Below are 26,699 nucleotides of genomic sequence, written 5' to 3'. Positions count from 1 at the left end.
CTGCGAAGTAGACTCTTGAAAAGTCAGCCAGTGATTTTTCAAACCACCCTGTATATCAAATGTCTTGGATTACTTAGTGAAATCCATTTTATGTGCTCACTAACTCCATCTTTCAACTGAATATTACTTTCAGTGTTCAGGTACAAGGCCTGTTTTTCAGGAGTCGCTGCTCCAGAATGTAGTTTGGATCTCTGTCTCTGGAGAGCTGCTCTGTGAATTGCAGAAAGGATTTGCTTTCTTCCCTGACTGCTTCCATCTAAATTTCACTGCCAGAGGAAATACTGAGTTTACTGAGTAGAATAATCTATATATTGAATTCTTTACCTGATTTGTATCTATTGATGTTTGTAGACAACACTGGCTTGCGGCTTCATTGGGCAACCACGGCTCCTGCAGCAGCGTAAGGAAGGAATTGTTACACCAACTGAGTTTGCTGTTCACCTGAAGGAGATGCAGCCTGGTTTACTGGTGGCTGCCACTGTGGCTTTACATGAGAACAGTAAAATTGAACTAGAAGAAGCAGATACCTTTTTCAAGGTTGACCTGTGATCATGTGTTTGCTTCTATTTTTTTCATGGTGACATTGTTGTGGGAAAGAGAAGCAGCCTCAGCTGCTCCTTCACTCACATTTCAGCATTTCTTCAGAAAGAGCGAGATGACAGGTGGAGATATTCTAGTCATGATAGATGGTTACAGAGTCAGAAACCGTACCTTATGGAATGAAATACTGGTTAAGTAAAGCAAAAAAAGAAAGCAAGAAACCAACCCATTAAGTTCTTTGCTTTTACCCTGTCATTTGAATGGAAAATACCCTCATCTCGGAACCCTTTCGGTGGCTTCCTAGTAATTGAGCTTTCTAAGGCCATGGAAATGTTACAGAATTTAGATAAATTAATTCCATAATCTTCTTTTAAAGAAATCTTCAGAATTAAAACATACCTCTAAAGAATCCAACTTAAATATGTAACAGATATGTAATGTTCTGATGATCTGTATAAATCAGTGAAAGAAAAGTATGTGTCTGCAGTTTATAAGAAATACTAATAGCTTTTCTAGTGTCCCTGAAGTTTTCTTTCTTTCAACTAGGACTAGACAAATGTGAATAGCAACACTTAGGTTAAAAGATGTGTTCTTCAATGTACGTGTGTTGCAGTCTTAAGTATATCTGTTACTGTGAAAGACCTATATCAAAAAGAGCAAGTCATGAAGTTCCAATTAGAACAAGTGTTGTTGTTTAAAACCATTTGGAAACCAAGTAAGAACTCTTTTTGCTGGCACAGCAGGTCCTAAATCATCTTCCTTGTGGGTTCTACCATGATACCCAGCTGAATTACACAGCAGATGTTATAATGGACTATAGAGACTTCTTTTCAAGACACTTACTTGTCTATCGACATATGTAAAAATGCTCCTCTTTAGCAGTCTGTAAATACTTGCTGACAGTTGTACTGACATTTCTGGCAGTAGAGTTAATCCAGAAGAAGAAATCACATCTGTTGGTCAGAATTGATTACCTTAAAATCATCTAATGAACTTTTTACTTTGCATAGCAGTGTATTACATAGAATCACAGGACAAAAATGAAATCAAAATTCTGCTTCTAGTAAAAGTGAAAAACTGTTCCTCCTGTTTTTTCTAACTTTTGCTACTAATAATTACCATAGTCTAACTTGCTGTCTTCTATCATTTTTGTTCTTAGATGCTGTGTAATAGCAGTGAAAACACTATTCCCCAGCTCCTGGTGGATTTCTGGGAAGCTCTTCTTGTAGTGTCCTCTCAGAAAAAAATACTTCAGGAGCTCCTACTGAGGGTTACTTCTCAGTATGTTTGGAGAATATCAAAGAAGCAACTTCCTGAGACTAAGCCATTGAAAACAACAGAGGATCTAGTAAGTTGTAAACCACACAGAGTAAGTTTTAGGACTGCAGTGTTCCTCCACAATCTATCCAAGTACCATCCTTAATATTTTAATTCTAGATAGTTTATCTCTTAAAAGAAGCAAGACTGAAATAAAATAAGGTGATGCGCAGTTACAAATTAGTATTTCTGTCTTTGGCCAGTCTTGCTCCTTGGGGACATTTGCAAATACACTTCCAACAGGAGTCAGCTCTGCATAGAAATAAGGGTTAAAACGAAACAGAATTTGTCAGGTGGGTTATTTACAATTTTACTAAGCTAACTAAATGAGGAAATCATGTGAATGATTAATTCTAAAGAATTATGAACAGGAAAGCTGAAATACAGACATTAATAGAAGTTATAAATAAATAGAAGTGTCCAGTTTATTTGTTATTAAATTGTACAAATCAGGAAAGAAGGGGTAGGTGCTCTTCTAAATTATACTGTTTGAGATTAAAATTTTCTTTACTCAAATGAGCTTCATATGGTACTGTCACTAACAGAAATGTTTCTTTTATTGCAACTTAATTCTGTCTCATATAGATAAATTCCTGTAGTCATTTTGGGTTGATTGTTCCATGGATAGCTTCCATAATGTCAGTGGGATGTTCATCTGACAAAGATTACCATGAAGACATCTCAAGACTACAGGTATGAAACAAGTATTACATCTTACTGCTTTACATCTTAGATCCATTCTGCAAATATTCATGATTCTGTGACTGACTTTCTCCAGCAGACTCTCCTTCTTCCCCCCTAAGCTCTCCAAGTCAAAATAAAAGGTTGACTGAAATGATGCAAGAAAAAAATACTGAAGAGTTCTGTTGATAACAGTATTTACATTTGCATCTACTCTAAACTTGCTTTCCCAATTTTCAACAATATTTATTAAAGGAAGTATATTTCAGGATTATTCGAACAAGTAAGGGCTTTTCTTCTAAGGTTATGGTTAGCATTTTTTGCAATGTTTGTCTTAAATCCAAACAATACTTCTTGTCTTCAGTCTCTTTTATGCAGTCAGTCAATCAGTATAGCTTCAGTGCTGCCTGTTTTGGAGCCCCTGACAGAGGCTGACAGTGTTGGCCTCACTGTCCGTGTTCTCTGCAATACCCGTCTGGGCAACTACGAGGAAGCCATTGACCAGCTGCTCAGAAGGTGTCCTGATGCAGCTGTGTTCTACGCTCAGCATGAGCTGAAAGGTGACAGTCAGGTGGGCTACTTTCGATACAGTTATTCACTATCATTTGGGGTTTTTCCCAAACTGAGATGCTGTATGTACAGATGGACTCTGGATGGATCACATAGCCTAGCTTTCAGGCAAAGTAAATTGCTTAGCTTGCGTTCCACCTCTTCCTTGGCGTTTTAATTCCTTAACTCAGTCCTCAGTAATTGTAATGGAATATTTTTTCCCTCCAGTTTCTTTTGCCACGTACTCTATTCACTGAGGTAAACTTAAAGCATAGTCTTTTTAGATGGTACAGTGCCTCAGAAAAAAGAATATGTTCTTTTTCTGCTCTAAATGAAAAGCTTCTAGTTTCTCACTGACTGACTATGTTCTGAATTGTTTGTCAATGTTTATAAAGTGAAATCTTAGTAATAAGCTAACTTGACAAGAGAACATGGTCCCTTGAATAAAATTGCACTAAATATGTTCTTCCTGTGTTCTAGTGACATCTTCTGATCTTCTAGCAATCAGAATGGTACCAGTACACTAGTGGAAAGATTGTATCTTTGTGTCCCATTTTCCCATTACACCTCTGTACAGTTTTAGCGTTGGAGCAGAATTTATTCTAGTGTTCCAGGACTACGGGAAGTAGTCAATAGAAGTAATTTCCATTTCCCAGCACAGCAACTCAATTAATTGCATGGAGCTCTGCTGACCAGAGTCAGGAAGTGTGATCTCTATCAGACAGATGTACTAGAACTCTATTCAGAACCAAATTTGAGCTTTTTATTCAGATCTGGAAATTGTTTCTGTGATTGTTCCCACATTAGAATAGAATGTGAGGTTGCAGTACTGCATCTGAACACAAGTGAAAGAAAATAGTTACCAGTTTTAAAGGAGGAAAGAAATCCCTTTCCTTCTCTCCATTCTTACCTACAAAATTGTGCACAAAACCTAATTTACTACTACAGCTGTTGGAATGAGACAGATCAGGTCGGGAGACAGAGCAATGCTATTCATCACTTTCCATCAAGCTGTTTTCAGAGAAACAGTTCTCTGACTGAATGGGTATTGCTAATTAGGTGCTAATTGGTATTGCTAATTTTAGCTAATTGGTATTGCTAAAAGTTTAGATTGCTAATCTAAACTTTTTTCTATAGAGATATGAGGGACACTGTATAAAGAGCAGAAAAAAGTTACACTGAAGATTGAAAAACACAACATATGCAAAATCACTGCATTTCAAAGCATTATATAAACGAATTATTGAGTTCATAATAACTGACCTGTATTTGTACACATCTGAGCTTAGTTCAGGTTATTTTTAGCAGGTCTTTCATACTCTTAATTTCAGTCTTTGTGCATTTATACATTTGCTATTGGATTTTGTGGATTAGGCTCTGTGGTGGAACAAGCTGCTTCCTGAACTTTGCAAGAGAACTAGACTTACTGGAAATGACTGCCCCGTTCTTATTTCATCACTCAAAGGTAAATCAATTGGTTGTGACTCAACTCCAGAATGCTTTGTTTATCAGCTAACATTCTTAATAACTGTTCAGGCTAAGGACTACTGAGATGATAATTTGAAAAAAAAGGGTCTTTTTCTTCAGTTAAAGCTAATGCAGTTTAGCAGCCTTTTTGGTCATTAGCACAGAGTTCTGCAATGTAGACAGTGTAGCCTCGTAAAAATCAAGGCATTAATTTTGTATTGAAAACAGGTAAATTGTTGTAATCATACTCTTTCTGTATAGGTAAGGAATAGACACCATTAAAAAAACCTCCTAAACAGAACTAATTCTGATTGGTTTTTTCTAGGCTAAATGACTATATGGTTCTTAGGTAATAGGCTGTTAGTGATAACAGGGGAGGCTTAAGTGTGTATTGATGGTTAGTTCATAGACTAAAAAAAACAGTAGGTAAATACTAAAAGTAGAGAAATTCACCCTAGTAGTTCTGTAGTCCTATCATTATATGTTTGTAAGAAATTAATAATATTGTGTATAGCTGAGGGGCCAGTGTGATTGTTTTGACAAATCAGGAATATTAAGTAAAGCACATATACTGTTCGAAGTATGCTATTAGAATGCCTGAGAAAAACAGCATTGTGGCGTTGCATTGTGCAGCACAGTTCTTGTGAAGTCCTAAGTTTCTGGTGCCAGCAGTTTTTCTTTGGATTTATTTTCATGCAGTAACTGTGTTGTAATTGCATAAGAACATAACATTACACAGCTTGGTCTGAGAAACTTCTTTTAGAGCATCCAGTTTTACAGATAGTGTTGAGTGAGGGTACTAATAAGACTTCTAGGGCTTGCTTTGCATTTCCTGCAAAACATGTGAAATACTAGATCAGACTTCATTAGTGTTAGTGCCATGTGTAGACCCGATGTATCTTGTTAGATAGAGGCTTGTTTTTGATTGAAGTCATAATTTCAGTTTCCTTTTTAGATGTCCCATAGTTGTGTTTGCGCACAAATGGCTATGTCTCAAATGTCATTCCAGTTGCAATATTTAAATAATTTGATTACTTTAATTAATAATTACATTGTTAATGCTTTGGGTTTTTTTCCTTTGTTCTAAACTCAAAATACCTAAACAATATTTTCTCCCCTGCTCTGAGCAGAAACTTTATCAATTGTTGCAATGGAACTGGAGCTAAGGGATTTCCTCAGTCTTCTACCAGAAGATGGAACAGCAGCATTTTTTCTGCCACATCTTCTTCACTGCAGCCAGAGGAAGCTGCTGACCTAAAACAATGACCTGTGGACCTGCTGTCCACTCAACTACAGTGTGGTGTAATAAAAAAGTAAATGAAACAACCAGTAGAACTCCTTATAAGGTACTGCGGGCCTCCCTTCACATACATCTTATGTCAACTGCTGAAGGACAGCTGTTTCCTGAGGCAAAGCATCTGTTTTGAAGCTAATTCTGGTGCCAAAGCAGCTAGGAAATACAGACTCTACAGTACAACTGAACATACAGTGTTCACTGGAAGTAAAATAGAAAGTCAGTCTTAAATCTTTGTTAGTTGGATCATGGACCTAGGGAGGAATTCAGGCGCAGGCATGTGTCAACTGTATGAGTAAAAGTGAGTACCTTACTCTTCCAAGTGGAATTGAGCCCAACTGACTTGATATTGCAACACAGAGATTTCCTTGAATTTCTTCTAGGGTTTTTGGTAAGCATCTCAGGTGCTTATGCATGTGTGTACTGATGTTTGTCTGTCTTGTGAGCAGAAAGCATCTTTCTGCTCCTTTAGAGCTGGAATTCAGTAAGCTGTCGCAATGTTTGTAATGTCATTATGAATGTAGTTTGGAGTTTTTGACAATTACCAAAAATACAATGACTCCCATGATACCATAACCATCTAAACCATCTAAAGGCTAATTAGCTGACAGTGACTCTATAAAAATGTTTTCACTGAAGTTGCAATGTTATTTAAACCTGTAGAAGTCAGTCAGGAGAGACCATCTATATTTCAGCTAAAATACATTAACAAAAAAAAAAGATAAATCAAAAGTAGTATAACTTACTCACATAGCATTCCTGCTACAGGTAAAATGAATTATCTAATTTGCTGATAGGTATTATGCTGGTTTCAATGTAACCGTTAAAAAAGACCTAAGCAATTTAGGCTTGTTAAGGAGAAGCAATTTCATTCTTGCAGGCATAAAGCCTAGATATCTTGCTTTCCTTTCCTGTCCCATACATCTTTCCTTCTCATTTGGCACAAATCTAACATGAGGAGTTGGGTTATTGAAATGCAACCATATCTCTCTTACTGTTTTTATTTTTGAGTAGCATCAGCCATGCTCTAACACTGCTGCTTCCACCTGTCAGGAAACACTTTCTTTTTCCTTTGCCAAGAGCTGCAACAGCAAAATGATTCCACTGCAGGGTTCGTCAGAGCAAAGCTTTTCAGTACCATAGTTACTAAATTTTGGCCTTCACTGTCTGCATTTCATCAGGCTTATTTCAGCCTAATTTTGGCTTGGAATTATTTTCAGAACAGAAAACCAAGTCTTTTAAATGCACATTCTTGAGAGTTACTACTGAATAAAATTGTAAAGTAATTCAATAGAAATAATATAACCATTTTGTTAACTGCTCAATTATACAATACTATATATCTTTTCAGAGTGAACCTATGGATAACGTGATAACCAAATTCCTGTTTTCTAAACATTTACTACAAACATACTAATAAAATGTGACAGTATGATGACTGATATCCCAAATTTTGCTCTTACTCAGGGTTATTTGCAAACTTTAAAAAAAAGAACATTTTATTAGCTCTTCCATGTTCCTCGTCTGCTAAATAACAAGCATTAGCCATCACCTAGAATATGTTTCGCTTGCAAGATACTGTTTTCATTTACAGAAACATATATTTATAAGCTGTTACATCCATTCAGCTGTTTTAGTCTGTGGTTCTTTTCTTAGCCACGGCCATTATGCGAAATCTTCCAAACTTTGTAGAGATGAGTGGTCCAGAAGAATATTTTCCAAGAAATTAAGGTAGACCTTGGAGTATCACTGTATTAAAATGCTTTCATCATTCTTGAGTGCCTGGCATGCCTTTACGCTTGAACTGATGGAATAATCTTGGGAACAGAGACTACTTGTCTAGAAGGAGAAAAATAGCTTTATTGTACATTTCATCAGAAGAATAGTCTGTGCATGCGGCCAGCAGAGTCCAAAATGAGCACAGAGGATCCAAGTACTTTCTGGGCATTGTGAGTTAGATTTAAAAACAACTTTAAGATGCAATGAAGGTTACATTTTAATGCAGTCTAGATGGTTAATAATAAAAAAATCTGATGAAAGTCTGTTTTTACATGTCTTTCTGTAGACCCTTAAATTAGCCTTGTTATTGTCTGGACATCTGGAATAACATACTCTGTAAATCAGTTTTAGTGTTTATAAAATTGAATTAGGTTCTGTTTCATATTCCAGTTGTTTATCAAATAGATTAGATTTTCTGTTTAACATTGCATTCTGTATTTTTTAGTATAGCTAAAATGTAAATCACATGGTTGTATATATATACATACATCACATATTTTGAATTATTTCTACTGTTCTCTTTCTCTCAATACCTGTTATGCTCTGTCTTTTGAGTACTGAAAAATGTTGGTTTTAAAATTGAATTAACTTTTTAGAAACAATAACTTTTCTTCAAAATTCAAGTTTTTTCACTGGTGATATTGCCAGAGCAAGGTGATAGTGTCCGTAAAGCTACAACATGCCCTTTAGAAAGTAAACACTGTTTTAGTTTTTCAGTACTTCAGCTGTATGGGGATGATGAATTCAGCTGTATTTATCAGTGGTGCTTGTTTTAACAAAGATTGAGATGAAGTCTGTCACTACTGGGTACAGAAATACTCTGTCTCATGAAGAATTCTTTTTAAATAAAAAAAATCTGTCATGTAGATTTCATGGATGGTAAGTTGAAGTAATAGTCAGTTATCATCCAGTCCTTTAACTACTTCATTTTCCTGAGCAGCACTGAAGGAAGTATGACCAGGTTGCCTGCAACATCTTGGCTCCTAGACATGGAATATTGCTGGGTGCCTGAAGTAGTTCTAAGTATGCTGGCCTGTCTGTGAGCCCCATTGTGCATCTTAAAACATAGCAAACATTACTAAGCTAGGTGCCTCTTACCTTCCTTTGGGAGTACAGTGTAGGTCGCTTCCATGCCTGCGTGGATGTGGTCAGTAACATGACAGTGTAACAGCCAGGTTCCAGGGTTCTGTGGGGTCATTTCCACAGTTTGAGATGTCCCAGGGAACAGATCAAAGACATCTGCCCGGTAAACCCCTGTTTGCTTCAAGACAAAAAGAAGCAACAGTTAAACTGTGTTAAACACACGTTCTGTGTATCATTTCTACTGAAACATCACTTTGTACATCCACTTCATGCTCCAAAGTTTAATAAACTAGCAACTAAGTGGAAATGAAGGAAAACTATAGGTTTTGTCTTACCACAGCCATGAAAAATTCACAACTATCTTGTTGAAATAATGTCTGAGGTTACCAGTGAGCGAATGCTACTGGCAGATATTCTCTGGCTCTTGTATGTTGATCAAATACAGGTTTGAGTCATAAAACCCTTATGGTCAAAGTACAAGCCCTGCTTAATATTGCAAGATGACTTTTCACCACAGATAACAGTCCCTGATATTTGACTTACCTCTCATTCTTAACACAGCAAGAAAAAGACCTGATACCTTGTAGTCAAAGCTGTGACCATGGAAGTGTACTGTGTGAATGTCTATCTCATTGCCCATTCCCATCAGATACCAGCTGACATTATCTCCAACGTGCATGGTCAGGCCATGCAAATTTCCAAACACCTTTCCATTAATGGCTAAAAAGAAGGAAAGTAAGACAGAGAAAACAAATAAGATTTTGTGTATCGTGTATTGTTACCTCTAATATAATACAGATTGAAAGATTTAAAAGCCAATGCCAAACAAAAGTAATGGTTTGGATGGTACATGATGAATGGTTGTGTTTATGTTCCACATTAAACTAGAAAGAAAGACATAATAAAGGAAATGTCTTTGCTGTACATCGTTGCTAATGTTGCAGTTTTTAAAGAGCTGTGGGAATTGCAGGTCTGTTTTTAAAGATCTGCAGTTCCTGTCAATCTTTGTAAAAGAGTAAGCTTTATGAAGACATGCTTTCAGGATTCACGTAGACTTTCCAACATATCCAGAGCAGTTGTTTACTGACATCAAATCAGAACTTAAAATTTCATTTTTATTCTTTCTCTACTAAAACTTCAACATAATAATATACCAGGGGATTTTGTTGTTGTTAAGGGGTTTTTTAACTCGTGAAAAAAAAGTCATTCACTGGCATCAGCAGTGTTTTCAAACAGTTTGAGTAAAGTTTTTCAGGCCTTCTGTCCTGGAACTGGAAATTCAAGGGGCTGAGAAAGTTGAATTTATATGCACCACTTTCAAATACATAATTTTGTAGAATATGCAGAGCTATATGAACTAAATTGGGAAACATACCATGCATTTTATTACTTTCAAGGAATCCCTCATCCTCTTTGTCAACAAGGTGTGGGTTGGTAGAATACATTTTAATGTTTTCATCCAAGTACCATGACTCATTTTCATCAAAAACCATAAAGAGAAGAGCAAACTGAACTTTCTTTTTAGTATGAAATGATGGCCAGTAATGTCTGTGACACACAATGAGTGTGCCTATTAATCCACTATAAGTATCCTGAAATGACAAATGAAAAACCACATACTTGCAAGATATAACTAAACAGAAATACTTTCCATGACATGCAGGAATCCTTTTACTATCTTCACAGCTATCAGTATCTGGGAAGAAGGGAAGCCAGTGTCAAACAAAGTTATTTCTCCACTGTTACATGCTACGCAGAAATCAAGTTCAATGAAGACTACCTCATTTTCATCTCTTGTTATAAATATTTCTTCCATATTAATTTACTGCTCTTTTTTCAAACTATTTTTATAATTTTGAGCTTGATTTCCATTCAAAATATACTTCTTGACACTGTTTGTATTTATTGAGACAATGGCAAGAATACATTAATTTCCATTAAAAATACTATATTAAGCTAATTCATGTTTGGTAAAAAATAGAAGAGTTGTGTTTCATAGTTGCATTTCAGTTTTCCTCCAAATGACTGATTAGATATTGAGCAAGCTATAAAGTTTTAGCTTTGAGAAGGGAATGTGAGATGACCTGTACTAACAGCAGAACAACCAGGAAGCAAAACCATGAATGTCTGTAGCATTGAATTTCTGCCCTGACGTTCTTGCAACTTGCCTTCAAGAAGCATATAAATTCAAAGGTATGGTAATAGGGGAAATACCTTAGCAGAGAAAGCAGAAAAATTTTCAAACTCATCTACGTTGACTATATCTATGTTGGAGACACAAACAAAACTGATATCAATAATATACCTTAACAATGTCCACTGTTGAATGGTATGCCCATGCAATACAATGTGAATCTCCTCTCCCAGGACTAGATCTCTCTGGGATTTTCCAGACATACGTTGTTGTATCACCTGAATTAAATAAGTATCAATTAATTTTTGAAGTTTTCAATGTGCTGACCCAGGTGGTCATCATGAAGCAGATGTTATTTCCATTTACAGCTTATTATATTTGTCTTGAAGTTCCCATTTACTGCACTGACTAGCTGATGGCCCTTCTGCAGATCCATGATTCTTCCTGACAGTGGTTTTGTGTGTGTGAGTGTGTCTGCACTGTCCAGATCACCATACTTAACAGTCGGTTGAATATTTTGTAAAGATCACAGAGGAAATTGAGAAGTAATAGCATAAGCTATGCTTTCCCTGTGGAGCCAACCTGTTTGCTTTCATGAAAGGTGCAGCCACATTGTATCAAAAAATTACTGATCAGTCAAGGACTTGGACACACAAATAATTATGAGGGGCATTTGAACTGTAGAAGTATTAGTCATAATCGGTGTCAAAAATTTAAGAACTTGAGGCAAGACAAACAAAAATGATGTTTTTCCTGCTTCTGCAAGCTTGCTAAATCTTACCAGAAGTCTTGATGTTATCTGCTGGAAATAAAAAAGGGTGGTTTGATACCTGGGTTAGTCACAGCAACAACAGAACTGTCTGTTTTCACTCCATGGGCATGGATAGAATAAGGTCTTGATGCTAAGTTTTTAAAAACTATTACAATTTTATCTCCAGTGTTTGACACAAGCAGCGGCCCTGTTGGATTGAAAAGAAAGATTAACTTGGTTTTACAAAACATCAGAACAGACAGCCAGCCAGCTTGTTGTGTTCCAATTCACAACATTGGCTTATAAGTCAGATGAAAACTGTATAAAGAAAATGTTCACTATGACATGCCAACTTGAGAAGTTAAATTTAGGCCTCTACATCTCAAGTTCTGAGCACTTACTGTGTACCTGAAGTCAGTTTGGATGTTGCTGCCCAGTTTTATGCTGACTTAGAATCTCTGACCAAGCAGCAAACCAAAAGGGTTTTTTTTCCTTGTAGAGCAAGCAATGTTATCTTGCAGGGAAAGCACTGCAGTAAAAGTAGCACTTCCAAGTAGGTTTTCCATTTAGATTGAGGCAATTTTTTGTGGGTAGAACTGCACTCAATATTATTCAAATAGTATCTTTTGATTTGTGTGACTGCATTTTTTGCATTTTCAAAACTGAACATGATGACTTTACCTTGAATTTCCAGGTGCTGCTGCTCCTTAGCTCTGTTTTTGGGAGTACTGAATGTCTGATCGGTGTACTCGCGATATACTACCTTTTTGTACTTTGAGCCAATGAATTTGTCATCTTTATTTAAAAATGGATTGCCTGGGCTGCCAAAAGAAGAAAGAAGAAAGAAGTGCATTCCTTCATGTATTTTACAACATCTTTTGCAGGTATGTCAATTAACTATTAAGCAAGAATCTGGCTCAAAAGAAGTAGTAATCTCATAAACTGCAAGTATCTTCAACATGAACACATTCTTGTTAAGCTGGGAGGTTCCCCTTTAGAAGGTTAAAAACCCAACTATAAATAGATCAAGTCTATGGTACTTGAAAAAATGCTGAGTGCTTGGCCTGGCAAATGCTGCAAACTGCATGAAGACACACAGCAACTTGCACACTGGAAAACAGAGCCTTTAGCAACTTCAGTGTACACCTAAAATGAAGCCTAAAACTTGTAAAGCTGAACTGCATGGGGAGTGGACACAATATGGAGGGGAAAAGTCTGTTAACAGCATAGTCCATATTACTTGTGCTTAGAATTATGTCAGAGTCCACAGGGCAAAATATGTACTATCAAACTGAGGAAAAAGAAGAAAATACAATTCAGTTAATAACAAAATACAGTTATAATCTGCTACTCAAGTTATTCAGGTAGAACACAGAAATTCGTCATTCTTGTTTAGCCTTTTCTTCTAATTGGCATGAATTAGTTTATCCAATCAGTTCTCTCTCACTGAGATTCAAATACTGGAAATAAAATACCAAGACAACAAGCTTAATGATCAGTGAGTTCATTCATGAATGTATCTTGTATAAGCTCATGAAATTGAGAGGGGTCAAAGGACCTTACTCAGATTACAAATAAACATGAGACAAAGACCTTGTTTATCAGGACATATGACAACGAACATTTTAAGCTTTCCACATCAAGGACTACCAACATCAGTAAATAACAAATGCACATGCATTATCCAGGATCCATTAAAATCTACACTTGTCCCACAGAAGATCTGTGTGATTTCTCAAGCATTATGCTGTCTGGCTCAGTTACATGGCAGCACTGCTGGGTAAGAAGAAATTCGAGTGAACTCAAAATATGTTTATGAAAAGAAAGTGTGTCTAGAAACGTCTGGAAGAGGAAAAGTTTCAGAGGAGAAATGAGTTGCTCCTTCGCTTTTTTTTTGCATTTTTCTCCCCTGTGTACATTCTGAAGTACCTTTCCTCATGGTATTGATGCCGCTCGAATTCCCATGTCCTGTTAGGAGAATAGTCCCATTCAACTTCCACTGCAGCAATGTAGTAAATCTTTTCATGCAAATACTTAGATAAATCTACATTCCACTGGTGGCATTTTTTCACTTTGTAGTTCTGTTTCATGCCCCCAGTGTAGTGGTCTGCTGTCAGGCAGGACACCTCAAAAACTCCTAGGGGTCATATAAGAAACAAAGACTTGAGGAGACTGAGACACAGATTATTGCTCATATAAGCAATATCTTAATATAATTATCTCATATAAGCAATGTCCAAAATCTTTGTGCAGCATGGCTACTTGTAGTAATAAAATTCAGCCTACAGAGGAGCTAGGATAATTAAGGATTTAGCATTAAGAGCATATGTCCTTACAGTTGGCTGCCCTTCAAACACAACTGTGCATAGTTTTAGCACCAGGATCAATATACCACCTACTTAAAGCTTGTCTCTATGCACAAAGCATTCATAGGTAACAGTTTCTGCATTAGTAACAGAATTTTTAAATAAGACATTTACCTTCAGAATCAGGCTTCATAATAGCTGTAAGAACTGTATGTGGAAACAGATTTGCTGTATCCCTTCTTGTTCCTTTAGTTACAAATGTGTTTTCTGAGAAGTATATCCCATGGACGTCAACTTCTGAACCCAAGCCCATCAAATGCCAGGAAACAACACTTCCTTTACACATCTCAAGACCAGGCTGATTTCCATACATATAACCATTAATGGCTATAGAAGATTTGAGAAAGCAAAAGCCACCTTGATTAATATATTACTTAATTCTGCAATAGAGATTAACTAATAAACACTTCAGATGTAATGTCATGCCTTAGACTGGCAGAAATATCAATGATAAAATACTTTATCACATCAACAAAACTAAAGAATCAATTCAAGCAAAACAACTTTTAAACCCCAGTGTTTAATTTCCAACTGTTTCCCTTTTCAATGTCCACAGCACGTATCACTACCTTGGCCAAATGGAAATTTCCCTGCTTTCTACTTGTCATGTATACAGGATGAATAAAAGATCCTGTTTTATACCCTGCAACACCCTCCATCTGTAGAGTGGAGGCAATCAGAGGGGTTTTTTCATTTGAGTTACTAACCCTTTCTAGATAGTCCTTGGCAAAACTTTCCAATTCTGGGCTCCTCAGGTACTACTGAATGCTCAGCGCCAAGAGTCTGTAAACAGGAATGGCCTGAGGTGAATTTTTTTTCAAAATGCATAAAACAAATATGCTTAAAGATTAGGACTTAATAGCAGGGTTAGGGCCTGAGGGTAAAAACGTCTTTTTCCCATGAAATTTGAAAAACATTTCTGCAATACTAAAACACAATCAGTGTGAAACTCAATTCTGCCCTTTTAAAGAAGCAAAGAGCCATTCTGAGGCAAAGTCTAGCTGGCAGATGGAGGGAAGGGATCCCTGCCCTCTGCTCAGCACTGCTGAGGCCACACCTGCAGGGCTGTGCTGAGTTCTGGGCTCCCCAGTTTGGAAGACATGAACACAGTGGAGAGAGGGCAACAAAGGGCCGCAAGGATGATGAAGGGACAAGAAAGCTTCTCTTCCTACGGGGAAAGGCTGAGAGAGCTGTGATGACCCTTCAGCCTGAAGAAGGGGCAGCTTGGGGGATCTCACCCACCTGTACAAACACCTTCAGGGAGAGTGCCAAGAGGATGGAGCCAGGCTCTTCCCAGTGGTACCCAGTGATAGGGACAGAAGCCCTGCTGACACTAACAGACACCAAATGGCACACAGGAGATTCCCTCCAAAGACCAGGAAACACTGTGAGGCTGACCAAGCACTGGCAGAGGCTGCCCAGAGAGATGGTGGAGTGTCCATCCTTGAAGGTATTCAAAAGTCATCAGGACATGGTCTTGGGCAAGTGGCTCTGGGTGGCCCTACTTGAGCAGGGTGTTGGACCAGGTGATCTCCAGAGGTCCCATCCAGCCTCAATTTCTCTGTAACTCTGTGAAAGACCTCCTTTCAACTACACCATCTGCAAAGCAGAGGTCAGTCTTGTCTTGCTGACTGGTTGCACTCATAGTGTTGCATACAGGCTGAAGACCTAATTCTTCCTTCTATCTGCTCGAAGTGGTACATAACCATGTTTTCCCTATTACAGGGAAAACAAATGACCTTGAACAGCTGGCATTATACTTTAAACTACCACATTTGGTTGAAACTGAATTGCACTGAAATGTTTGGGGTTTTTTCCCACTGGAAAGGAATGCACTATACAGCTTTCCTGCCTCAAACATGAAACCATTAAAGTAAAAACCTTACTGCAGAAATTAATATTTCACTAACTTATAATTTTCTTACAGTGCATTTTGTTAGACTCTTGGAAGTCTTCATCATCTTTATCAATTTTATCAGGACTTAGTGTAAACATCAAAATATTATCATCCAAATACCAGCTCAGATTCTCATCAAATACTGTGGCAAGTAGAAAAAACTCCATGTTCACATTTTTCTGTTGAGAAGAAATAGTAGAAGGGAAAATAGAAATGAATGAACAGAAAATGTCAGGGGCAAAACTCCTATGTTGTAATAATTTATGAGTACAAGTCACAAAATAGAGTAAATGCATACATTGATACTGCATTCTGATAATCTCAAAGCTCTGTAATTGCTGTATCTGGTAACTAAGTATCTACTGCTAATGTTCATTCTATCAGCAACGACCACCTCTGGAAGTGAGTTTGTATTTGATCTTTAAAATCTCTACATTTTCCTAGAGATTCTCATCCTATCTGAGACTTGAATGCCAGCAGCTGCTCATGACAGTGGTGTTTTCACATAGCAGTGACTGTCTATCTGGAGCCATATTGAAAACCAACCCCACTTTCTTCATGTTGTTTATTCCCCTTAGGACATCGGTGAAACTGTAATGTGGAGAGGAGGTGGTGCGGTCTGAGAAGAGAAAGCGGATTCAGCTGTGGCAATGCAAATGTTTCCATTTTTCTTCTCTGACTGACCTGTTTCCCAGAAGAAAGCAGAGCTCCTTTCCTGCACACTAGGAGAGGACCCACAAGGCCAGAACTGGTGTCTCTGACTGCATCTACAGCTGAGTAATAAAGCCAGGTTAAGCAGTCTGGGTCTTGGTCTGTGGGACCCACATCTTCTGGCACATCCCATTCATATGTAAATGTGGTGCCAGGACTCACATGAGAGGCTGGAGATTCGGTACCTATAACAGAAATCAGCATTGGGAATTATGCCAAGTGCACATTCTTTCTTTTCTCACCTGCAGCATATGGGCAGGTCAGACAGTGAGTGCTCAGATGCTGCAGCACCCTGTGGGCGGCTCACCGGTGCCGAAGCGCGCCCCCGCCCCGCTCCTGGGGTAGCTCACACCGTGGGGTTGGATGCTGAACGGGCGTCTGGCCTTGTTCCGGAAAGTCACCCTGATGCGCTCACCCACTTCAGCCCTGATCACAGGTCCTGGAAAAGCGTACACGATCTAATTATGGGATATTTCCATCAAATGGTCACCCTGAATTTATGGCATTCAGTGGCTGGCTTCTTTTTCCCTTGCATGAGGAATGCCCCTGGGCCTCTGTGGCCACAGACCAGGTCCCTGGCACGTGGCCTGAATCACACAACTGCCCAGCAGCAACCAATTCCAGTTCACTTGGAGGCCCAGTGACTTTCAGGACAGTTCCTTTCCTTCAAAAAGCGATTTACAGACATTAGCACCAACCCATGCCAGGAGCAGCAAGGTTATCAATAGAACTAGATCTGCCTAGCCTGGCTTTGTAAGTAAGACCCTGACCTTTGGAAACCATAGCATGCTCCTACAGGGAAGCTGGGTACCATGGCAGTGTTGCATCAAGAGCTTCTTTACACCTTGGGGGAAACCACAGGCACTAGTGACTGCCAGAGGCAGGGAGAGCTAAGGGCTTCTCCTTGGAGGTGGGAGCACTGCTTACTAACCAGTGGAAGCGACTGTTTACTCACATAAATCTTTGACACAAAAAAAATTTAGACTTTCTTACCTAGGAGTCCAAGGTGTGCTTCCTCTGCAAGCCTTTTTTTATGTTCAGTGAAAGAACCATCTGTATATTCTTTGTAAATTGCTTTTTTGTAGGAGCCACCAATTCTTGTCTCACTTTGTTCAAAAAAGATGTGAGATTCACTGTGTAAAAGAAATTGCCATAGATGCAAACACTTCAAGTCAAATGCTCAGTTGTAAAAAAGCAGTAAGACCTTAACTCTGTTTTTGGAGCTATGGCATGCTGAGTTTGTCTTTTGGGTTTCTTTTCAGTGGTATGGTCACACACTTATATGCAGTGACTTAGAAGATGTGCAGGAATCCATTATCCTTCACTAACTTATTAAGAAAAAGCCACTGTGCTGAGCTGCCCTTACAAAGCCAGTCTGCTTAGAGATTGATTAGTCAACATTTCATAATCTTGAATTTACTCTTTTAATTAGAAGTTACAAAAATTCAACAGGAGCAGATGCGAACACCAAGAATATGTAACATCTATATAAAAAGTGAGAAGATTCAGTCGACACTTCTACTCTTTAAGAAAGGACCTTTCAGTGTTTTCCAAGCACTATTCAAACATTGAACTGTGCCTCATTGCTTGTGGAAGAGCAAGCAGATGAAAAACTTGAGGAATCAATGTATTCAGTGTGTCCAGGTCGTAAATATGTAAACACAGTGTAACGAGCAAAGCTATCCCATGCAATCTGTTTTCTACATGAGATGCTGTTAGCATGAGTTTCATCATTGAAGGCAATGGTCATGATCTCCTGCCTTGTTCCCTAACTCAAGATAATCAACCATCTTGAATAATAAGGAGTCACAGCCTGTATATGACACAATAATTCATCTTAATCACAGTGAAACAACTAACATAATAGCAAAATTTAAGGTAAGATTACAGGGAAAACAAATGACCTAATTTGATCTGATATTTATTCTAGCACTAATATTTAAGCACAGATGAGGACAATGAGCAATTATGCTTAAAAGTCAGTTCTGCCATATGCTTACCTTATTTAGCATGCTTAAATCAATTCTTCCTGGAAAATAAAACTTCTTTAATTAGAGGCATTTACCTGTCAACAATTAATTCTTGCCCTGTAAAATGGTTCACTGCAGATGGGCCATAATTCCAGATGATCTCTTCAGCAGCAAGGAAGTACTGTCTTATCTTTGTACTCTCACTGTGACCTGGTGTGGATTTCTTACAATCTTCTACTTTAAAAAGGGCCTGCATACCACCTGGGAAAAAAATAGGTAGAGAAACCTGGGGAGAAGGAACTGCATTTTGTTTTCTCTTTCCCTGCATCCAACAGCTCTTCTGTTCCCTGGACAATTCCCACACCATTGATGGATGTGCAAATCACAAAATGGAAGATAAATGCTGTAAAAGAAGGTGTGCCAGCTGAGCTGGGATATAGAAACACAGCTGTGGTATCCACAGCAGGCAGACAGGCATGGTAAAGGGCATTCTGCTTGTAAAGCTGCCACTGGCATGGCTAAGAGGATTAGGGTAGAGTGGACACAGTGCTGTCCATGAACCATTCAGCCAAGGTCAGACTGACCATCCTCTATCTAAATATATTCAACAACTTACTTGTGGAACTCCCAAGTCTGCATCCTAAGGGAAGCAGTTAGCAAATCTGCTTGCTGGAGACACAAATAATATAGTGAAGAGAGCCCTTTTACAGCTATAAATCTGGCCAATTTTTAGGGTTTAAGTCTTGGCCAGAATGCCTCAGCCATATCAGGATATTGCTTGATCTGATAAAGCTTGGAACCTCTGTGTCACTGAATCTGTAGGTTACACACTTTTTATTTTGGAGTTTTCAAATCTTGGAGAATGACTTTCAGTTCTGTGTTCTTTCCCACTTTGTGATAAATCACTTTGCTCACAGGAATATAGATCATACAAAAGCCTGGAATTAGCTTCTAAGTATTTAATATGGCTATTAAAACTGAAAATACAGGACAATACAGAGAAGCGAAAAGAACATCTCTGCTTATTCATGAATGCACTTTCCAGAACATGTATTTGTCAGTAGGCAAGTTAGCCTGCCTGTTCTGTGCCCTTTTTCAAAGATGGAATGAGCCCCAACTTTTTTGTTGGCAAACAGAAAATTGTGGTTAGTTATCTCCAGCAGGGGGCAAACATCATGCTGGTTTTTTGCCCAACGGCGAGGCTTGCAAAAATGCAGTTGGGCTAAGTGCTGCCAGCTGATGATGATGTCCATTAGGGAAAAGAATCCCTTGATTCCCATCTATACAGGCTCAAACCCATCTAATGCGCTTGTAGGCATTTCATTTACTTGAGAGTTTTTTTACCTAGAGGAGAATATTGCCTGGCATATCACCAGGTCAAGAGCTCTGCAAAAGTGACTCAGTAAACTCTTAAGGTAAAAAATTCTGATCACTGAAACTTGTACTGTACCTTCAATGTGGTCATTCACTTGGCAGCTGAGCAGCCATTCCCCAGGGCTCCTTGGTACCATGACAGCATCAATGAATGTGGCTGGGAAGAGGCTGATGGTGTCAACTCGATGATGCCTTTCTATTAAAGTCTGTCCATGAAAGTAGGCTGAATGGATATCAGCTTCATTACCCATGCCAAAAAGATGCCATTTTATCTTATCTTCCACACACATTGTGAGGTTTGGGAGGTATCCATACATGTATCCATTGATTGCTAAAATAAATGTTATTTATTACAGTTAACTTCACAGACCTTAGGATGTTTTCTTCAAATGCAGATATCATACAACCATTGCTCTATTCTTCAAAATAGAAAGAGCTTCAAAAAAAAGCTCCACACTTTTGAAAATCACTGCCAGTACCAGACACATGCTTCCTCTACATAGCTATGATTCTGGAATACATGCCAGAGCCAGAGGTATCTTATTTGTTTACACTAACAGTAAGAACTGTTTTTCTAAACTATGACATTATAGTACAGAGCTCAGGACTAAGAAACAGAACAAAGTAACACAACGCTGTTTACACTGCCTGGGAAAATTACACTGGCAAAGAGCTTCATGGCCCCTAAGAATTTTGTATCACAACTCCAAAGATTTGATTGTACAATACCTGCCATCACTTTTAAATTTTAAAATTTTTATTTGAAGAATCTGTCTTAATCCTCTAAGAAATATTCCCAATTTTAAAAAAAATAAAGTTCTACAATTCTTCTTTAAAAGAGACAAGACAGAAAATATTACTTCACAAGATCAGTGACAAGCAACATTGATATAATGTTCTCTCACAGTGCATTTTATTGCTTTCCTGGAAGTCCTCATCATCTTTGTCCACTTTGGAAGGCTCAAAACAGTATGTTCTGATATTGTCCTCTAGGTACCAACTGAGATTTTCATCCACCACAGAAAACATAAGGATAAATTCAGCATCAAAGTGTTGATCAGTGTCCCTATTCATTGTATCTGAAAAACAAAGGGGTATATTCAAAATCTTGGTAACTAACATTAATGTTTTTGTCAGTTTTAACTCTAGTCTCAGTGGGGCTGGACCCTGTTTACTTCATGTTTTGACACTTTCCTTGAGCATGACTGTATACATAAACTTATAGACACACTTAAGAAACAAAAAATCTCTTTTGATAGATATAAAATTACTATATTATTACTATAAAATTATTAATTACTATATTAATTAAAATTTTAAAATATTATATAAAATTATTAATTACTATAAAATTACTGAGAATAAATATTGCATGTTAATCTCTTTCTTATATTAGTATTTACAATTCCTTGCACATTGCTAGCATAGCACATCTCACTCATATGAATTTGTGAACAAAGCATTCTGCAAATTATATTCACTCTCATACACAAAATCAGACTACTTCCTACACTATTGAAGGCAGCTGATTGAGAAGACCAAAAGCAGTTATTTCAAAATCAATTGTAATCTTCTCCTCTTCCAGGAAATTATTTCACTGATACTTATCAATAATAATTATCAATCACCTTGCATTTGTGTTTATTTACTCACTTATTTATTTATGGTTTACCTTTCCTGCAAATTATTAAAGGCCCAACAAGCCCTGAGGCAACATCTCTGGGAGCATCTATGTGGGAGTGGTAAACCCTGGTTATGCAGTCTGCATCTGATTTAGCTGGACCTTGATCTTCTGTCACATCCCATGTGTAAGTGTACTGGCCTCCAGGCTCGACAGCATCATCTCGCTTTTGCAAATCTTTGGTGGTGTCAGGATAAAAAGCACCTGAAGAATTCCACATAGTTAACATTAGCACAACACATTCACAACAGGGTTTTAGGATAGCACCTGCCATGCTGAAAGTTGATTACATGCCGCAGCAAAATGGACTGAACATCTGAATATAGGTTAAAAACCCACAACTTTTAAATCAGATGAGTAGATGTCTTTCTCTTTAGGAATCTTTTCATTGGCTTTTGAAGTCCATAGGAGTACTTCAATTAATGGCCCATTAAAGATAGTCCTTAATTTATTTGGAGGGGACTATGTGCTTCCTGTAAAAAAGATAATAATTAAAATATTTGGAAAACATTTCTTAAATATTAATCTTGGAAACCGTTCTAAAACATTGCATATGCCCTGAAGGAATATAGGTGTTGCTGGAATGATAGCAACAGAAAAAATTCTGAAAAGTGTACGTACTGCTACATAATACAATGTTTTGATCTGACAGAGTGAGTCACATGCTAGTTGTAATGAAAACAAATTACTAAGCAGTATCTGTTTACCCATTTTAAGAAATTCTTGTGTATCTTATATACCATATACATAAATTTAGTGTTAAGAATTTGGAGCAGTACATTATTATCGTTAACGTCTTCCTCACAGCATCAAATTTTTATATATCTTCCATACCTCAATCTCTTATATACCTTTATACCCTTATTTTGGTTGAAGCACAAATATTCTTATTTCAGGTAAAATGTTAATCTAAAATTGCCTCCTTCACAAATTCCACTTTTGGCTTTGTATTTTACTCCTGAAAAATTATCAAACTTAGCTCCTATTTTAAATTGATTGTGTCCTAATTTAAATCTCTTTTTACTTGACCAGTCTTCTCTCTGATGGAAGAACACCACTTACACTCAAAGGGACGATTAACTTTTGATAAATTCTGGTCCAGAATGGAATCAAGCTTACCTTCATTTTCTTTTGTGTATCTTACACCATGGGGATGCAGCGTGTAGTTTCTGGAAGCAAAGTTTTTCAAGTGAATAGTAATGGAATCGCCAACTTCTCCCTTAATTATAGGACCTAAAAAACCCAGCCAGGAAGGTTTTTCAACTATCACATCATATAAATGATTAGTATACTGAATGTAGATAGCCTTCTTGTAAGTGTTTCCTATCCTGTGTGGTCCTCTTTTCAGAAAGACTTCAGCCTGCCTGTAAAGAAAAAACATAAATGCATCTGTCATGTGGTTTTTAATTAATAGTCTCAAATAAAGACCAGGTCTCTGCAGCACTGTGCACAACTACACGCAAGTCTTGTGGTGAAATAAGTTAATACTGCCCAAAAATGCAAAGCATTTTCTACAAGGTGGAGTTTTGTTTGAGCATATGGGGAAGGAATTGTAGGTGCCTTGGCAAGAGCAGGTCAGAAGTGCAATTAAAATGCCAGTCCAGAGCTCCACTTGGAGAGAAAAGGCTCAGTTACTATAATTCTGAGTACATGAGGCTCTTGAGCTGCAACCTAAATCGAACATGTATGGTACGGCTCTTCTTGGACCTTTTAAACAGCTGCCATTTAGTTGTAGAGTATTCCTTCTGCACTGTGTTTTTCCCTGCCCCTATAAACATCCATCTCTACACAAGCACACCTTCAAAAAGCATCCAGGAGGAGAAGCTGAAACTGAAAAGTACAATACAAAGGACTGGCTCCATTGCAGGCATACAAGCACTGAAAACCTGAAATTAATGTAGCATGCAGCATGTCACCACGACCGGGGGAAAGCAGTGAAATTGCAGTGAACAGCAGTGGCTTGTTGTATTACAACACAGCTCTGCGATTCTCAGACAGGATGCCCTGTTTCCACCCCCAATCCGAATTACTAGCCTGCTGAATCCCTGGCAGTGTCTTACCGCTCACAAAGTTTGTGAGTGGAAAAAATGAAAAGCTAACTGCTTCATCTCACACCTGATTGAGTGGCAGGTTATGGCTGAGGCTCTCACTAAAGGAAACAAACCACAGGAAATCTTGTAATCCCTCATCCACAGACTAAATGAGAACTGCATTTTTGAGATTTCTGACTTTCAAATTTCTGATTTCTCTCATCACTGTTTTTGCTTTGATACAGTCCTATATAATTTTTAGGGCACTGCAAAAAGAGAAGAAAGGAACAGTTTTCCTCTCTCAAATATTTTTCTGATGCCTTTTATATCTGGATTTTCTTCATTGATTATTCAGACCTCCAGAATGCTTCCCCCCTCCTCACCCTACATATCTTCAGCCTACTTACTGCTCTAACTCTACACAGGACCCTCTTTGTCTTGTAATGAGCAACCCAGCTCCTCCACTGTGGGTGGAAGTACCCAGCTGTGCTTCTGCACCAGTGAAAACCATCCCTGCTGACAGTGAATAACTAAAAAGAAAACCTGTACTCAGTAGGAAAGTTTTAAATTTATAATTTGTTTTTAAATTTGTCAGTTCTGCATTTAAAAACAAAAACCATGTCTTCAGCACTAGCACCTTAGACATTCAAAATTAAACACCATTAGATATTCAGGGTCTTATTCTAGTCTCTACTGAGTAAATATTTCATTACAACAAATTCACACTCTACTGCATATTCCAATGCTTTGAATTAGCAGAACATTGGAATGCAATTCTCAAGCAAGCCTGGAAAAAAAATCAAAATTCCCATATATGTTTGACAGAAAATCCACTGACACCAAGACTCATTTCACTGCCCTCACCAAGTTTTCAGTACAGCCCTGGTGACTAAACCAGATGAAGTTGTAAAATAGAACTCAACACTGCTTTACTTACTCTTCTTCTGCAAAAAGCTGCCCAGAGATGGCATTAGCATTGCCCGGTGCATAGTTCCAGACAGTCTCTCTAATGCCAATATAGTACTCCCGGTTCACTGCCCCAACGTGGCAACAGCAAGAAACCAGCGAGCAGATTAGGAGAAATAGCTTCATTTTGCATTCATGGACCTTGAGGAAAACATGAAATAAAAACACAGGATGGACACATGCAATTTCCTTTTATATGTTCCTATCCCTCCTACTCCCCATATCCTTACTTCCCCCTCCCTGCTGCTGTTTGCTTTTGTGGAAACAATAAAAACAATTGCACAATGTCTCTGTGTGTCAAGAGCAAACAAAAGATTCTGGTAACTTCATCAGTTCAGAAAAGCAAAGAAGTTTTTTCTATTTTTGCAAACCTACAATCACACAAAATAGCATTCAGATTGTTGTAGAGTGCAAATCTTGTCACTGAATTGAAAGCAGATTTAAATGGATTTACAGACTTGGGAATTCTTTTAAAATGTCATCTGTGCTCTGAGCACTGACACAATTATACTCATTCTAAACTAAAATTACAATTTTCCATTGTATGGCAACTTAAAATTATCTATAATAAGCAGGATATCCTTTTAATCTATTTTAATACTGGGCAGAAAAATTATGATTATTTTGGATAGAAGACTAAGATTCAGAATATAACTAAAATATAGCAGTTTTCCTTTAATGACATAAAAATCTAAGTCTTGTTCACCAGGACATATAAGATAATTCACAAATTTTAATCACTATTCCTATCAGTCACTGTCAGAATATTTAATTTCTTCATATTTCTACACATTTGGATTAAATGAAGGATTCTACTTCTCTCTACATGACAAAGCCAAAGCTGAGATTTTGAAATCTTTCCAAATCTATGATGAAATTCTGGAGTTTCACAGGTTGATGTCACATTATCAAAATTATTTCTGTAGGGATTTTTTTTCCTTTGCCACAGATGAAGATAAGTAGACAAGTGTAAAGATCCACCTATTGGGGGTTGCAAATACCCATTTGTAAATTAAGTGAGGTAAAAATGAGAAAGCTTTTACCTCCTATTAAAATACTTTAATTCAAAGTCATTCCTTCATAAATCAGTTGTTCATGAGTATGTAGGTTTTTGATATATTTTTGTTCAGATTTCCATTTGATTGAGGAAGAGAAAAAACAACACCAGCAATACCCTTGAAATCTCCACATTTATTTGAGGGTAAAAGTATATGCTTTACTTTGCCTCACACCCCTGAATATTCTAAATTACTCTTCCTTGATTTCCAAAAGAACTGAATGGTTTTTTAATGTAAAAATATAACAAAAACTTCTGACAGGCAATATTTTCCACTTCTGCTTTTAATGGCACCTCCCCCAAACTTTCAGATTATCTGTGTGCCTAAACACACTCCTCTTACCTTTTTCTTAAGGAGCTCAAAAGTACCTCAGTTTCTGAGGTCTGTTTTATCTTCAGAAGGTGACTGAAAAGCAGGAACTTCTCTCAAGACCTAAATAAAAAGACCCTATTTATTTGGTTAAATTATGGGTCTGCAGTTTGGTGTCCTTAATACTCCTTAATTGCTTTAAACCACAGTACCTAATTTCTCATATTGAGGATGCTGAAATAGACTGTTTCTGAAATCCCCAAAATTGCATTGAAAAGATAAAGCAAATATTTTACTTCCAAAATTTTCCTTGAAAGAAAATAATAAATAAACCCCCAAATTGAATATTCTGACAAAAGGTCACATATATATTCATATTCATAAGATATGCATATCATATATATCATTCATAAGATCACACAGCGAGGCTGAATTGAACCCCCACCATTTCACAATTCTCGCATTTCAATGATGTGTGTCTGTTGCCTGCTGCTCATGCTGCTGCTCTGGTTGCCTGTAAACCTCTGCAGTTAAGCACCATTTAAAGAGCTGGTGCAGCTTCATTTATCCTCTGCTGCTCTATGTGGAAAACCCCTCTATCCATAATGGGAACAATCAGGAAATTGTAGTTTTGCAAGAGTCACTTTTACCTACACAGATATTAATATATACTTTAAAATGCAAAGGTGTGGATGGGGCTCCACAGTATTTTGCTACAAAACTGGATGTCTACTGTGATTTC

General features: G+C 37.6%; 2 protein-coding genes across 5 annotated transcripts in view; one reads left to right on the top strand and one right to left on the bottom strand.

Moving 5' to 3' along the window:
* The window catches only part of HPS3 (HPS3 biogenesis of lysosomal organelles complex 2 subunit 1), a 33,348-nt gene extending 13,075 nt beyond the window's left edge, over nt 1–20,273 (top strand). For 2 of the 4 annotated variants that reach the window (XM_066556669.1, XM_066556666.1), the window contains exons 12-18: nt 352–537; nt 1,700–1,888; nt 2,443–2,550; nt 2,903–3,109; nt 4,462–4,552; nt 5,685–12,479; nt 16,437–20,273. In XM_066556669.1, coding sequence (XP_066412766.1) covers nt 352–537; nt 1,700–1,888; nt 2,443–2,550; nt 2,903–3,109; nt 4,462–4,552; nt 5,685–5,812 — 909 coding nt within the window. In that variant the 3' untranslated portion in view covers nt 5,813–12,479; nt 16,437–20,273. The remainder of the gene's footprint in view (nt 1–351; nt 538–1,699; nt 1,889–2,442; nt 2,551–2,902; nt 3,110–4,461; nt 4,553–5,684; nt 12,480–16,436) is intronic. The other 2 variants (XM_066556668.1, XM_066556667.1) reach the window with 2 other exon arrangements.
* CP (ceruloplasmin) lies at nt 7,303–24,793 on the bottom strand. Its single transcript, XM_066556670.1, is given in 19 exon segments — nt 7,303–7,687; nt 8,726–8,888; nt 9,291–9,430; nt 10,086–10,302; nt 11,016–11,122; nt 11,675–11,803; nt 12,277–12,416; nt 13,525–13,732; nt 14,076–14,288; nt 15,887–16,037; nt 16,543–16,754; nt 16,877–17,008; nt 17,563–17,702; nt 18,635–18,800; nt 19,990–20,244; nt 20,819–20,988; nt 21,579–21,798; nt 22,714–22,958; nt 24,562–24,793. Coding segments are annotated over 19 exon segments (3,234 nt in total). The 5' UTR covers nt 24,717–24,793; the 3' UTR covers nt 7,303–7,616.
* Nucleotides 24,794–26,699: the final 1,906 nt, after the last annotated feature.

Source organism: Molothrus aeneus, chromosome 10 (assembly GCF_037042795.1).
Source record: "Molothrus aeneus isolate 106 chromosome 10, BPBGC_Maene_1.0, whole genome shotgun sequence".
Taxonomy (NCBI): domain Eukaryota; kingdom Metazoa; phylum Chordata; class Aves; order Passeriformes; family Icteridae; genus Molothrus; species Molothrus aeneus.
The sequence above is the reverse complement of the archived record's forward strand: the minus strand, read 5'-3'. Positions and strand labels throughout refer to the sequence as shown.